The 15,246-nt window shown below is 41.5% G+C and overlaps 1 protein-coding gene across 4 annotated transcripts in view; it reads left to right on the top strand.

Annotated features, from left to right (window-relative positions):
* Positions 1-2,920: 2,920 nt before the first annotated feature.
* The window catches only part of LOC134360180 (myosin-16), a 339,036-nt gene continuing 326,710 nt past the window's right edge, over positions 2,921-15,246 (top strand). For 2 of the 4 annotated variants that reach the window (XM_063074222.1, XM_063074221.1), the window contains exon 1: positions 3,173-3,487. In XM_063074222.1, coding sequence (XP_062930292.1) covers positions 3,404-3,487 — 84 coding nt within the window. In that variant the 5' untranslated portion in view covers positions 3,173-3,403. Of the gene's footprint in view, positions 2,954-3,171; positions 3,488-15,246 lie in introns of those variants that run through there. The other 2 variants (XM_063074218.1, XM_063074220.1) reach the window with 2 other exon arrangements.

Raw genomic sequence — 15,246 nt, forward strand, 5'->3', positions numbered from 1 at the left:
GAGGGGGAGGTGGGGCATTAGCGGAAGTTGGAGAAGTCAATGTTCATGCCATCAGGTTGGAGGCTACCCAGACGGAATATAAAGTGTTGTTCCTCCAACCTGAGTGTGGCTTCATCTTTACAGTAGAGGAGGCCGTGGATAGACATGTCAGAATGGGAATGGGATGTGGAATTAAAATGTGTGGCCACTGGGAGATCCTGCTTTCTCTGGCAGACAGAGCATAGGTGTTTAACAAAATGATCTCCCAGTCTGCGTCGGGTCTCGCCAATATATAGAAGGCCATATCGGGAGCACCGGACGCAGTATATCACCCCAGCCGACTCACAGGTGAAGTGTCGCCTCACCTGGAAGGACAGTCTGGGGCCCTGAATGGTGGTAAGTGACGAAGTGTAAGGGCATGTGTAGCACTTGTTCCGCTTACAAGGATAAGTGCCAGGAGGGAGATCAGTGGGGAGGGATTTGGGGGGGAGGAATGGACAAGGGAGTCGCGTAGGGAGCGATCCCTGTGGAAAGCAGAGGTGGGGGAGGGAAAGATGTGCTTAGTGGTGGGATCCCGTTGGAGGTTGCGGAAGTTACGGAGAATAATATGTTGGACCCGGAGGCTGGTGGGGTTCTTCTTCCCTCTCTCCTTTTTCTCCCTCTGTCCCTCTCACTATACCCCTTGCTCATCCTCTGGGTTTTTCCCCCCCTCCCCCTTTTCTTTCTCCTTGGGCCTCCTGTCTCATGATCCTCTCATATCCCTTTTGCCAATCACTTGTCCAGCTCTTGGCTCCATCCCTCCCCCTCCTGTCTTCTCCTATCATTTTGGATCACCCCCCTCCCCCTCCCACCTTCAAATTTCTTACTAGCTCTTCTTTCAGTTAGTCCTGACGAAGGGTCTTGGCCCGAAACGTCGACTGCACCTCTTCCTAGAGATGCTGCCTGGCCTGCTGCGCTCACCAGCAACGTTTACGTGTGTTGCATCTGCAGATTTCCTCGTGTTTGCACTGACAATGTGATACTCTGTTGTTTGGCCGTGCAGTTGTGCATGATCAGTGCATCCAGCAGTAAACTCAGCACACAGCCCGGGGGTGCACCCATGTTGAGGAAGACAGAGAGGGAGGAGTGGATGTGTATCCTGAGATCTGAGGTCTGTTTGCTAGGAAGTCCAACACCCAGTTGCACAGTATTTAGGCCAAAGAGTAGGAGTTTGTTCACTAAGGTTTAAGATGGGGCTTTTGAAGTCCAGTGACTACTTAATGGTGGTTAACAAAATAAGGAATACAACTAAATAATTTATTAATAACACTTTTTCCGTAAAAAATTATGGTAAGCAATCACAGCAAACAATGAAAAAGTGAGCAAGGGTGAGGCTGGGTGAAGGGTGAAGCATGCAGATGTGAGGCGAAGCTGAGGCGAGGTCGAGGCAAAGTTGGAGCCAGCAAATTTAGAGCGTAGAAGAGGCATATTCGAGGCCCGTTCACCTAATTCCAGAGCAGGGTTTGATCGATCTGAGTGCCTGGCCGATTTGGAAACGTCAGGTACGGAACGAAGCATGGTGGCATGGTCCAGACCCAAAGTGTATCGATGTGACAGGGCCCGGGTCTTAGAGCAAGGGACATCCTGATGTTTGTACAATTTAAATGCCAGGCCAGATGAATTGAAAAGGCAGGGTGTCAGGACCAGAGGCGAGGGTCAGGCCAGTTCTGCTTGCTGCTCCACGGCACTAACTCCACTCTGAGACTGAGGCTATGGTCTGCTCTGGGCTTCATGTCTGAGGACTCACTTTCATTCTATGTTACTTGCTTACTTTTATTGGTTGGATGTTTGACAGTCTTTTTTAAATGGGTTCTTTTGTTTTTTTTTGTTTTGTGGCTGCTTGTAAGGAGCCGAATCTCAACGTTGTACGAGGGCTGATTGATAAGTTCGAGGCCTAAGGCAGAAGGAGTCAATTTTAGAAAACCTAGCACATTTAGTTTTCAACATAGTCCCCTCGTACATTTACACACTTAGTGCAGCTGTCGTGAAGCATACAGATCCCTTCTTTGTAGAAGTTGGCATCTTGGACCTCCAGAAAGTGGTCCACAGCAGGGGTGATTGATAAGTTCGTGGCCTAAGGTAGAAGGAGATGAGTTATTAACTTCAAACTTTCTGCATAATCACTCAAAGAGTTGAACTGCACATGCATGTAACGAGAGCTGTGTAACTCATCTCCTTCTACCTTAGGCCACGAACTTATCAGTCACCACGGCTGTGGACCACTTTCTGGAGGATCAAGGTGCTGACTTCTATAAAGAAGGGATCCATATGCTCCACGACCGCTGGACTAAGTGTGTAATTGTGGGAGGGGACTATGTTGAAAAATAAATGTGCTAGGTTTTCTAAAATTGACTTCTTCTGCCTTAGGCCACAAACTTACCAATCACCGCTTGTACTTTTATCATAAATGTACTTTGAACTTTGAAAGTCTGTGCAACAGTAGAGGTCAGTATTGGAGTGGAACAAGGCGACTGGATTGTCCATTTGCAGTATAGATTAAAAATGATATTGTATTAATATTTTCTCTATCTCCAATCCTTCAGGAATTTACAGTCAAAAGTACAGGTAATGTAAAAAATATTCCTTCCACAGAACTGCATCTGTTAGTTTCTTGCCTTAATTACGTTGAATAAAACTAAATGAAGATGCTTTTATCTAAGTGTCTCTGAATAGAAAGGAAGGTTGGGGGGTTCACTCAGGGTTTTTACAAATATTCTAATCCTGTCTTTCAAAAATAGTATTGATTTTGTCAGTGGGGAACGTTTACACCCCATTCTATTCGTGCTGACAACCTGAAGCTTGCCACACTTCTGAATGTGAGAGCTTCCTTCTGCAGTCTTGGTTTTAACTCGTAAAAAATATATGGAGCTCTGCAGGGAAGTCGCCAGAAACTCCCCTCCCTGCCCCTGCGACAGCTAGGAGTAGAGTTGAAAAGGTTATATTGGTTATAACAGAAACTGCTCCTCTTTGGAAATGTTGGTGTGACTGCAGCCGCCTGCCTTACTGCGGATCTAATACTACTGATGTTTATTGATCAGATAAGAGAGTAATTGAATGCCTGGGCCGGATAGCTCCTTGCGGGCGGGGTTTTCTTTAAACTATAAAGCAGGGGAATGTTTTCTCCACACATTTGGCTTCAGGGCTTAGCTGAAAATATCCTTTACTCAGCGATTCTCTCCTCCACCCATCCCCCATCTCTCTATCTCTCTGTCTCTCTCTCTCTCGCGCTCTCTCTCTCCCTCCCCCCCTCATTCTCTCTTTTTATCTCTTTATCTCTATCTCTCGCTTCCGAAGGGTCAGATCACACCCGGCTGGTTATGCTGGTCTCGCACAATTCCTCCTTGTGGCTATGTGATGGCGGGATGAGAGGCTGTTGTCTGGAAGGATGGAGAAGAAAGTTTGTGTGATCCAAACAGATTTTCATCAGTATCGTCCAACTGTCAGTGTTCAAGTGAAGCCTCTGGCACATGTAAGACAGAAATACTATCCTGTTCCTCATTTTTGAAGCTGTCAGTCTTTGCATAATTATGAAGACATATGTTTGATCAGTTTACAATGGCGATGTCTCCTAATTTTAATGTCACTCTGCCTCTTGTATTATCTCTTAGTGCATGTGCTAAGGACTCATCTATGTCAGTGGTGCTACCAGGTTTATCTAGAAATAATATAGATTTTTATTGTGCTTTACATATGCAGTGACTGAGTCTTGTTAAAGCAATATTATATTTAAAAATACATACTTTGATTAAAATTAAAATTGGCTACCATGCTATTTTGTGGTGGTTGTTCAGTGGAAGTCAATTTGCTTAATATGCCTGAATAGGTTTAATAAAGTATGTTTTTTTTGAAAAGCTGAAGTAAAGTTAAAGGGAAAGAAAAACAGAAACGGTATCACAATACTGCAAAAAGCCTACCAGTCCCGAGTGCACATCTACACTGTACTAAACAGAAAAACACTCATATTTACATGTTCTCTGAATGTTGTATGTCCAACTTCTGATCTGCTGTAATTAGATCCAATTACCGGCAATGTAAAAATAAAACTGATAATGTGTTTATTTGTCACTGCTTGAAATCAGTGTCAGCCTGGATTCCAGAGAAGTCGTTTTGCTCTTCATGTACTGACATGGATTAGTTTCCAACCAACTGAAAGGAGGGAGGTATTTTGATTTAAAATCTATGCTGAAGGATAACCTCTCTAACACACTCGCCAACATTTGGAAATTTGTGCCACAGTTGCAACTTCTTTTCTACCGAAATTCAGGGAACAGTTTGAGACTGTACAGGAGCTTCTCAAACATCTCCATCGAAATCTCTGTCCGTGTGATGATGGTGCTCCCATGGTGCAGTGGGCCAGGAAGGTCTGGGATTTGCATCAAGTGATGATGAAGACGCGGCCCTATGTTTCTAGGTCAGCTGAGGGAAATCTGCAGGTTCTGGTGACACATCTATAATTTTTCTGCACATATCTTCCTTGGTTGTCGATTTTGGTGACAATTTCAATGAAACAAACAGTGAATGGTGCACAGAGCAGCCATGTTATGTTTTGGACGAGATGAATATTTGGAGTGGAGTTTTAGGTAGCAATTGGTCTACTTTGTGCTGAATAATGTTGAGTTTCTAACATTGTAGATGATGGAAATTATGGTGAATTAGGTGGTGAACTTTGGACAACTCAATCACTGGGCAAGACTGAGAAGGTCAGAGTGTTGGGTCGGAGGCAAGGGGTTTGCTGTTCCACGAGTTTTACTCGTATTTGCGCTGAACTAAAGATGTAGCCTGCAACTAACAGGCTCCTTAATCAGCAGCTAACTTCATATCTGTAGACTTACTTTTGTGAACTTCAGTTCTGAATGTTACTTGCTTACTTGTATTGTTTGCACAATTTGTTTTTTTTCTGCGCATTGGGTGTTTCACAGTCTTCTCTTTTTTAATGGGCTCTATTAGGTTGCTTTGTTCTGTGGCTGCCTGTAAGGAGATGAATCTCAATGTTGTATATAGTATACATACTTCGATAATAAATGTACTTTGAATTTTGAGTCATCCCTCCAGGTTACTGAGCCTCAGACCAAACTAATGTCCACTGCATTTATGTGTCTATTTCGATTTAGGGGGACTTTGCAATGCCATTGAATTTCATGGAGACTACTTCTGTTGGCATGGTTATTGCAGTTACTATGCTGTTTCTGAATGTTACCCAGGTCTTACTACACTTAAGTTTGACAACATCGTTATCTGAGGAGTTGTGAATAGATTTCAGTGTCGGGTACTTTATATTCTAAAATGGAATCTAAGTCATTGGTGAAGCAGTTGAATATGTTTGGGCTGAGGAGTCTGCCCAGAGGTGACATAATTAACTCCCAACAGTTACAAACAACTATCACACATTAACACCATGAGACGGGTTTTACAAAGGCTCTTTGATACATGCTGTAAGCTTGATTAATGACAAATTAATAAATTGATAAATTAACAGCAGTCAGTTGGCATTGCAACTGGTGCTCAATTTTTTGAATGTTTGGAGCAAGGCTGTAATGAGGTGTTGGGTAGTCCTGGAGAAGCACAAATTAAGCAGGTAAGTAAGTGGATCTCGATGTGACTTTCACCAGAGTCTAATAGGGAGTGTATTTGTCATGTTGGTAGAATCTTTCTGATATTGTCATGTTGCTCCTTTTCTTGAGGCATGGCTAGATTAGGAGCACATCTTCCACATATCGAATGATCCTCTATCCAATACTCTGCTTTTTCTTCATATCTTGTAGAGTAAATGGAATGAGATGAAGAACAAAACTAAAAAATATTGGAAAATTCAATAGTGCACCTGAAGAGGTGATAAATGTTCTAGTCTTGTTTTTTGGTCCTGTGTGTCATCATTGAAGAAGGGGACGTTTGTGAAAACTCCATTGCCCTCTGCTAGTCATGGCTGAATGTGACAGGGTTGTAGAGCTTTGATTTAATTGGATGTTTGAGGGATTGCTTATTTTTTTACCTATCACTTGTTGGTTATGTTGATTTACCAGTTTGACTCTTTATTCTGATGTACTTCTCAATGAACCAAGATTGATTCCCTCATTTGATAGTAATGGCAGAGTGCGGAATGTGCCAGAGTATGAGTTTACAGATTGTGATGCATTACTTTCCTGGTGTTACGATGGCCTACAGTACCTCAGGACGCCTTCTTTTGAACTGTTATATCAGATTTGAGTTCATCCCATGCAACATGATGGTGATGCCTCAAAATTCCACAAGGGTGGCCACAGCGAAAAGACTGAAGGTTATGCACATCACTGTTCCTGAGGAGGTGTTGGATTGTGAAGCAGGGGCAGTTAGAACATTTTGCGTGCCACAGTTCCTGAGGAGATGTTGAAATTTACATAATTAGGCACTTGGCAAGGTCCAGTGTAAAGAGTAAAGCGTTAAGTTAAAACAGCCATTGTGTAAGTAGATCAATGTTAGAGTGGAGAGCTCAGGCTTTGGCTCATAGAGGCTTTGGCAAGGAGGGGTGAAGGCAGTAGGTAGATCTTTTTGTTTATTTTTTCTTTCTTATTGTACAGTTAGGGCAGTGGGGATGCCAGGCAGGCTAGTGAAATGCTCCTCCTGTGAGATGTGGGAAGGTAGGAAGACCTCCAGCATCCCTAATGACCGCACCTTCTAGTAGTGGATCCAGCTACAGCTTCTTTCAGACCATGTTCAGGAGTTGGAACTGGAACTGGATGAACTCTGGATCATTCGGGGGGCTAAGGCGTTGATCAACAGGACCTAGAGGGAAATAGTTATTACATGCAAGATGCAGGACACAGGTAACTGGGTGACCATCAGGAGGGGGAAAAGGATAGGCAGCAAGTGCAGAGGAGCCCTATTGCCATTCCCCTCAACAAAAGGCATATTGCTTTGGATACTGTTGGGGTTGGGGTGGAGCAAAGGAAACTCACAGCCGACCGGTCTCTGGCACTGAGTCTGACTCTATGGCTCAAAAGGGGAGGGGGAAAGAAAAGGAGTGCTGTAGTGATAGGGATTCCACAGTTCAAGGAGCAGGCAGGAGATTTTGTGGGTATGAAAGAGATACATGGATGGTATGTTGCATTCTAAAGGGAATAAGCGAGCAACCAAAAGTTGTGGGGCACATCGGTACCAATGACGTGGGTAGGAAAAGGGAGAAGGTCCTGAAGAGAGAATATATGGAGATAGGTAGAAAATTAAAAGCAAGACCTCAAGGGTAGATTACTGCCTATGCCACGTGCCAGTGTGGGTAAGAATAGAATTATTTTGCAGATGTGAGTGGCTGAGCAATTAGTGCATGGGGCAGGGTTTCAGAATTCCCTGGATTATTGTGATCTCTTCTGGGGAAGGTATGACATGTACAAAAAGGACGGTATACGTCTGAACCTGAGGAGTACTGATATCCTTGTGGGGAGGTTTGCTGGATCTTTTGGAGAGGTCTTAACTAATTTGGCAGGGGGATAGGAACCAGAGTGATAGGGCTGAGGATGGGGCATTTGGTGTACAAGTATGTAGTGAGATTCTGAGGAAGGACAGGGTGGCTGTGTTGGTAAGAAATCAAATTAAATCCTTTGGAAGTGGTAACATAGGATCAGAAGATGTAGAAACTTTGTTGGGTAGAGTCATGAAAACTGCAAGTGTAAAAAGACCCTGATGGGAGTATATACAGGCCTCTGAGCAGCTGCCAGATGTGGGGTACAATTTACAACAGGAGCGAGTAAAGGGCAATTTCAGAATAGTCATGGGGGGTTTTAATAGTGGGAAAATCAGGTTGGTGCTGGATGCCAAGAGATGGAATTTCTAGAAAGCCTATGCGATGGCTTTTTAGAGTAACTTCTGTTGAGCTCCCTTGGGAATTCTGGATTGAGTATTGTGTAATGTAGCAGATTTGATTTGGGAGCTTGAGGTAAAGGAACCCTTAGGAGGCAGTGATCATAATATGATAGAGTTCACCTTGTAGTTTGAAAGGGAGAAGATAAAGTCAGAACTATCAGTATTATGGTGGAGTAAAGGAATTACAGAGGTATGAGAAAGGAGATGGCCAAACTTGATTGGGTGAGGACATTAGAAGGAACCATAGCTGAAGGGCAATGGCTGGAGTTTCTCAGAGCAATTCAGAAGGCATTAATCACAAATAAGAAGTAGGAGGATGAGATAACTGTGGCTGACAGATCCAAACTATCAAATCTCTCTTGTTAGATATTTAGCCTTTTCTCAGCTGTGCAGCCTTTGGCTTAGCCTCACCTATATATTGCCTATTTGGCTAAAGTAGGAATTGATAGTGCTTTAATGTGAGCATACACTCCATGACTAAGCATGGAAGGGCAATGCAAGCGTACAGAAGAACTGGAGAAGACTTTTAGTAAAGCAAAAGAAGAAAGTTGCATGGTTATTCAGAAAACTGTGGCTTAAGAAACCATTGTGTCACAGAAGCCTGAGGCAATAGATGCCCCTGGATCAGTCTTGTATGGAGTAAAAATATTTCCCTTGTATCCTGCGGAGGAGAGATGTGAAGTACAGGAATGTTAAGGTAAATTAAGGAGCAGCACAGTAGTGCAATGGTTAGCATAATGTTTTAGAGTGCAGGCAACCCAAGTTCAATTTCTGCTGCTACCTGTAAGGTGTTCGTACATTCTCCCTATGACTGCATGGGGTTCCTCTAGGTGCTCTGGTTTCCTCCTACAGTCCAAAGACTTACCAATTGGTAGGTTAATTGGTTATCGTAATTTGTCCCGTGATTAGGCTAGGATTAAATTGGGGATTGCTGCATGGTGTGGCATGGGGGCGGGGGGGTGGCCTATTCTGCTCTCTATCTCAATTAACAAAAAATTTTCGTGAACTTGCCAGAATCAAGTTCCCTGCACAGGCTTAGGACTTTCTCAGGGGGTGCCCTACGATTTGCAGTTGTGGAAAAAGGCATGGAGCATAGGTGTGGTGGGCTGAGATATCCATTTACCATTGCACTTCAGAATATTGTAGATTTATTTATCTGGGTAGCACCCTAAAGGAACGATGCATGGGAAATGGTGCCATGACAAGGTTATTCTGGAAAGAAAATGCGGTATTGGCACAGGAAAGGTGTGCTGTATTTCCACTGTGGTCCAGGTCATCTTGGAAATCTTTGTAATCATTCTGTGGAAAAGATACTTTTCATATGCGTGGGCACCAATGGCATGATTTCTTTTATATCTTATATAAGCCATCTTTGTTTTGATTTGTCAACTTTCCAGCATAAATAATTAAAAATAATACAGTACTGAAAATAAGATCACAGAAGAAAAATGTGAGAGCTTCAGTTCAATCTGTGTTTCTTCTTCTCTGAATAATTTGCTTGGTGTATCTATATAGAGCAGGTCTGCACTTGTCTCTTACTTATTTACAACAGTGGTTCATTTTTAATTCATGTAAGGTATTTTTAAAACATTGCAGTATTTCTTACATTGTCATTGGTCAAACAATTCTTTTGGGTCATGGGGCAGACCTTCTTTTCTCACACCTGAATGACTTTCACTGACACATTTGGTGTTAAACATTTTAAGTATAAAACTCTGGGATTTAGAGGGTTGGACCATTGACCCAAGGACAGGAGTTCAAATGTCACCAGAGCAATTGGGGAATTTAAGCTCAAATTATTGTATAAATCTAAGTAACACAAAAAAACACGAGTCTCATTGGGAAAAAAGAAAGTACTAGATTGTCATTTATAAAAAAGCTTTCAGTTCACTAATGTTGTTTTTCAGGGGTGAAATCTGGCATTCTTGCCCCATCTAGTCGATATGTGACTAGAGACCTTCTCAGTCCTGGAGCAATTGGGGTGGACAATAAACACAGGCATTATCAGTGAAAAAGAATAAATCTGAAAAAAAAACATCAGGAGTAAGGATTTAAACATACTGGTTGAGGAATTTATTATGCATTTTAAATTCCCAAAATTACAGGTGTGAATTTCAGATGCTTGTTTCTGGGGTGTTGATGGCGGTCGAAAGACAAATGTCACATTCGTTAAAGATGAACAAGAGGTTACCTTTACCCAGGCTTTTGCATGTGCAAATAAGGGAGCATAAAGCTGATCATATTGCTTTGAAGAATTCCAGTTCAATCTTATTGTTGTCTTAGGCATACTGAACATAGTACAGTATATAAAAGCCATGAATATTAGCTTATTGCGCTAGCAGCACAGTACATTACAAACATGACAAATGGTTGCTGGATGCTTGATATCCCTTCCAGAACTAAGTCATGAAACTGGCATTCCTCCTTCCATTTTCTAAAACCCACAGTTACTCCTCTGATCCTGCAAATTTGATGATTCCCATTAGAAATCTATTGCTAGATTCCTTGGGAAGTCCACATGGACTTGAGCCTGATTTCCTATGGACCCTCAGGTACGTTGAACAGCTTCTGTCAATGTAGGGGAACCTGAGAACTTAACCACACAAATAACTCAGAGTTTTTTCATGCAGCTTTCAAGCAGGGAATCAAAAGCTCTGGCATTTGTCCATAGATTCCGTTTTGTAACCTCACACTCAGTTTCTTTGTATTGTTAGGGCATAACTTCAGCAACTACCTTCAGCCATCAATCTTCAGATCTGAGTATGATCAAATTTAAAATGCACCTCTGGACAATAGAACTGTGAGAACAGCAGATAATTGAAAATCCGGACAATGTTGATTAACATTATCTGGAGTGTGGATGCAAAGAAGGCAGTGTGAAAGTTATATGTAATTCAAAGGAAACGTTGCAGATACAGTGTAAATATAGAATTATCCTTTGATCTTTAGTATATAAAATATCAGGTAATATTGGGCCAAGCAGGCCTCTTCCTCTGAAATGGACTCAATATAATGCCTGCTGTGTCTCGTTTTGTAGAATAAAGGGACTACTTCATATCTACCAGCTGCTTCTCTCCCGTGCTTTTGTTCAAGCGGGATCAGTACATTATCTTTTTGCAGATCTTCATTATCTCCCCCAGTTCAGGGCTGAACTTGGGAGGTTTATAGATGCCAATACAATATTTGTTTCCCTGTGCAGTTGCTTACCCTTATATACAAATTTTTCTCTCTAGCTTAACAGTGTCAAGATCTGATGGTATTGGCCATAACATGGACCAGATGTTAGTGAAAATCCTGATGTGGATAATTGCATTTGTGATCAGTAAACAAAATATGTAATAGAACATTGTTGCAATGTGAACTCAATGCTCAGATTATGCATAATTTTTTTGACTGTTTTTTGCAAAAATGTTAAGATGAAAGGCACAGATTGTGAAACTCAAGAACATTCTGAGTGCTTTAGTTTCTTGGATGCTGTTTGCTACTATTTATATGCAGTAGATATCCATATGTGAAGTTCTTCTGTGCACATGTATTTTATGGTAAAATTCCTTAACTATTTGTATATGCTAACAGTATAGATTGCAGTTAAAATTAATGGGAAAACAGGATTGCTTTGGGAAGGGGCATATACCCAAAGAGCCAAATCACTTCTCTCTGTGTCATAGAGAAGTCTGGCCAGATTGTTATGAGTTCTGTAAGGATGAATAATATTGAGTATCTCAACCAAAAGTAATTAATTGGAAATCCAGATGCAGGTAATTGCATTTGTGATTAGAAATAAATAGAAATCAGTGTGTTTCTGTTGCAACACCTGCATCCTGTCAGCAATTTTATTGGACATTTTCCTTTGTAAATTGCTCTTGGCTATGTTGTTCAGATTTGGGAATGACTTAAGAATGTTTAATAATTTTGTAACACCAGATTCGACATGCAGTTTTATTGTAATTAATAAAAATGTACTGTTGTAGTTAGTGCGTCAAAATAGTTAATTGGTGCAAGAATAGGCGTGCACTGTTTAAAATATTGTTATTTTCTTTCCTGTAGTCTTTCAAGGTTTCTTTTGGGAAAACAGTGTCATGTAAATCTTGGTGGGATGACAATGCAGACTGGCTTTCAGTTTGGGGGCCCTCGAGAATTCTTGACCATTAACTTAATAAGTTTTCAGGAGGAGTTCATCGCACTGAACATCAGTGCTGGGACACCCCTGCCAAGCATTAAGCATTGAGCACCTGTTGTGCATTAACTCTCACAATTATAACAGAGATAAAAGTGGAGCCTGTCTACCCATTCTGCAGTCGTTCTTACATGTTGAAGATCTTTCCCACAAAATTCAATCAGTATGTGACGCATAGTTATTCCTTGAAATTGCGTGTGAGGTAGACTCAAGATGATAATTTGTTTCAAAGGGTGTGAGTTGCACTGTTGTCCTCGGGGAGAGTGGGGGGAGAAAAGCTGAGCATTTATTCAAAATCTATAATACTTCAAAAAAGAACATTTTAATATTTTCTTTATTCTTTTCAAATGCACATCATATGCAAATTGTATTTAAACTTTTTAAAAAAATCCTTTTTTCACGTTTACTAAAGAATTAGTCGAGGCTTATGCATGCTGCAGCCCAGCGTTAAATCCACGTCCGTTTATGTTCGTGACAGATGCCGGTGGGATTGCAGCTCGTTATATATCACTTGGAGGTCAGGGACTAGAGGATGTCAAATGTTTGCTGTCACTTGACAAAGAAGCTGATTGTAATAAAGCTGTCAAAATAGATTCTTGGTCTAGAAGTGGCCATCAGAAGATTGTCACATTGCTATATGTGGGTGTTTGTTTGCCTATGGCCCACTATTGCAACACAAAAAGCAGCTGTTCAGTGCATCAAGCCTACGCCAGCTCTCAATGGCACAAAACCAACAATCCTAATTCCCCTCCGCTGTAACTCTACAGATTGCATGCAAAACCATTCTCATTTTGATTCCTGTACTGCTTACCAGTACCAAGGCCACTAGCCACTGTAAATTTGCGTATCAGCGTATCTTTGGAATGTGGGAAGAAACCAGTGTATCCAGGGCAAACACACTCAGCCTCAAGAATGTACAATGGCCATATAAATGACATCTGAGGCTAGGACTAAACGGAGGGTAGGAGTCCCTACAGTGTTGCTTTTCTACTGCATAAGCTGATTTGCTACATACCGGCTGGCATGCTTCTACCTTACAACAATGACCAAAAGTAATATTGGCAGTAATATCTGGAAAGATAAAAAGGAATTCTGTGTCGATATTGTAAACAAAGTGAAATATTCAGTTACTGTAAAGGAATTCAAAGTTCAAAGTAAAGTTATTATTTAAGTACATGTGTGTCACCATATACAACCCTGAGATTAATTTTCTTGTGGGAATTCACAGAAAATACAAGAAACACAATGGAATCAGTGAAGGACCGCATAAACAGGACGGACAACAGCCCATATGCAAAAGACAACAAACTGTGCAATTACAAACAGAGAAAAAATCAGAACAATGATAATAATAATAAATAAGCAGTAAATATCAAGAAAATAAGCTGCAGGGTTCTTGATAGTGAGTCTATAGGTTGTGGGAACAGTTCAGGGATGGGATGAGTGAAGTTATCCCCTCTGGTTCAAGAGCCTGATGGTTGAAAGGTAATAACTGTTCATGGACCTGGTGGTGTGAGTTGTGAGACTCCTGTACCACCTTCCTGATTGCAGCAGTGAGAAGAGGGCATGTCCTGGGTGGTGGGGGTTCCTGATGATGGATGCTGTTTTCCTGCGATAGTGCTCTGTGTTGATGTATGCACTGGTGGGGAGGGCTTCACCTGTGATGGACTGGGCAGTATCCATTACTTTTCGTAGGCTTTTCCATTCAAGGGCATGATCCATTCATGACCCCAACATGATGTTTATTTCTCATTTTAATTCATGAAGTATAATTTAAAACTGTCTCAATAGTTACACAGAGATTTCAGAACAATAAGTATGTTCTGCCCCTCAGATCTTCAGTTGTAAAATGATGTGTGCCTACAACAAGCCCCGTTCATAACTCCAGCAAGAACAAGTCTTCTTGTTTCTGAATATTAGTACTCTCTACCTTTGTAATCTCTTCCAGTCCATCACTGTGAGATAACTGGGATTCTGGCCTTTGATTTATTGGTGGTTGTTCTATATTCTGACATATTAACTTCTGGAATAACTTCTCTAAACTCTTCTGTCTATCAATCTCATTTTGAACCTTTAAAATGCTCTTCAAACCTATTGATATGGCAAAGCATCTTAGCACTATGGTAGTGTAGTAGTCATCTTAGCGCTATGGTAGTGTAGTGGTTAGCACAGCAACCCATGTTCGATCCCCACCACTGCCTGTAAGGATTTTGTACATTCTCCCTGTGACCACATGGGATTCCTCTGGGTGCATCGGTTTCCTCACACAGTCCAAAGATGTACCGCTTGGTAGGTTAATTGGTCATTGTAAATTCTCCCATGATTAGGCCAGGATTAAATTGGGGGATTGCTGGGTGCCGCAGCTCGTAGGGCCAGAAGGGCCTATTCTGCATTGTATTTCAATCAATAAAAAGGTTCCTTGTGTGGTTTAGCACTAGCGTCTTTTTTACAGTGGTTCAGCAAAAGACTTGAAAATGGTGTTATTGCATTAGAGGTACCACAGGAATGAAAACTGTGAAGTTGTTTCCAGTTTGTAAAATGGACAAGTTTGCCTTCCCAGTCCTTTAATTGGATTGCATTGTATTGCTTATTAAATGCTACACCAGTGTTAAATTTTATCCAGAGCAAGTCACATTTGCAGTCTTATCCAAACAAACTTTATCAATCAAATATGGCTTCATTTACTTGTTAAACTTTTTCCTGGCATTGGATGCACATTTCATGAACTTGCAAGTTACACACCTGATGTTTCCGTCTGTGCCGATATAAACAGGAGCTCAAAGCACCACAGATTGACAGAAAACAGAACACTGTAGAACCCAGTGGATCAGGCAGTATTTGTGGAGGCAAAAGTTGTGAGTTAGCATTTTAGTTTGTTATTTTGCATCAGGACTCAGCAATATGCGGAAAGTGTGTCTGTTATTGGTTTGCAGCTGTTAGTTGATAGGTGGAAATAGACAGGGAGGGATTGGTGGGTAGGTGGAACCTGTTGGGGGAGGATTAGGGTTAAAGTTGAGCAAAAGGAGAAGAAAACCAGATGGACAGATATGTGTCTATGGGAGGAGAGCATCAAGTTATCTGAATCATGCAAAAATTATACTGTTAGCTTGTTAGCTACCCAGGGGAAACCTTGATGTACACTTTTTGCCTCCTCAGATGCTGATAGACCAGCTGAACTTTCCATGCAATCTTCTCTTGTATTCCAAATTCTCTCTTAT

This window comes from Mobula hypostoma, chromosome 22 (assembly GCF_963921235.1).
Source record: "Mobula hypostoma chromosome 22, sMobHyp1.1, whole genome shotgun sequence".
NCBI lineage: Eukaryota > Metazoa > Chordata > Chondrichthyes > Myliobatiformes > Myliobatidae > Mobula > Mobula hypostoma.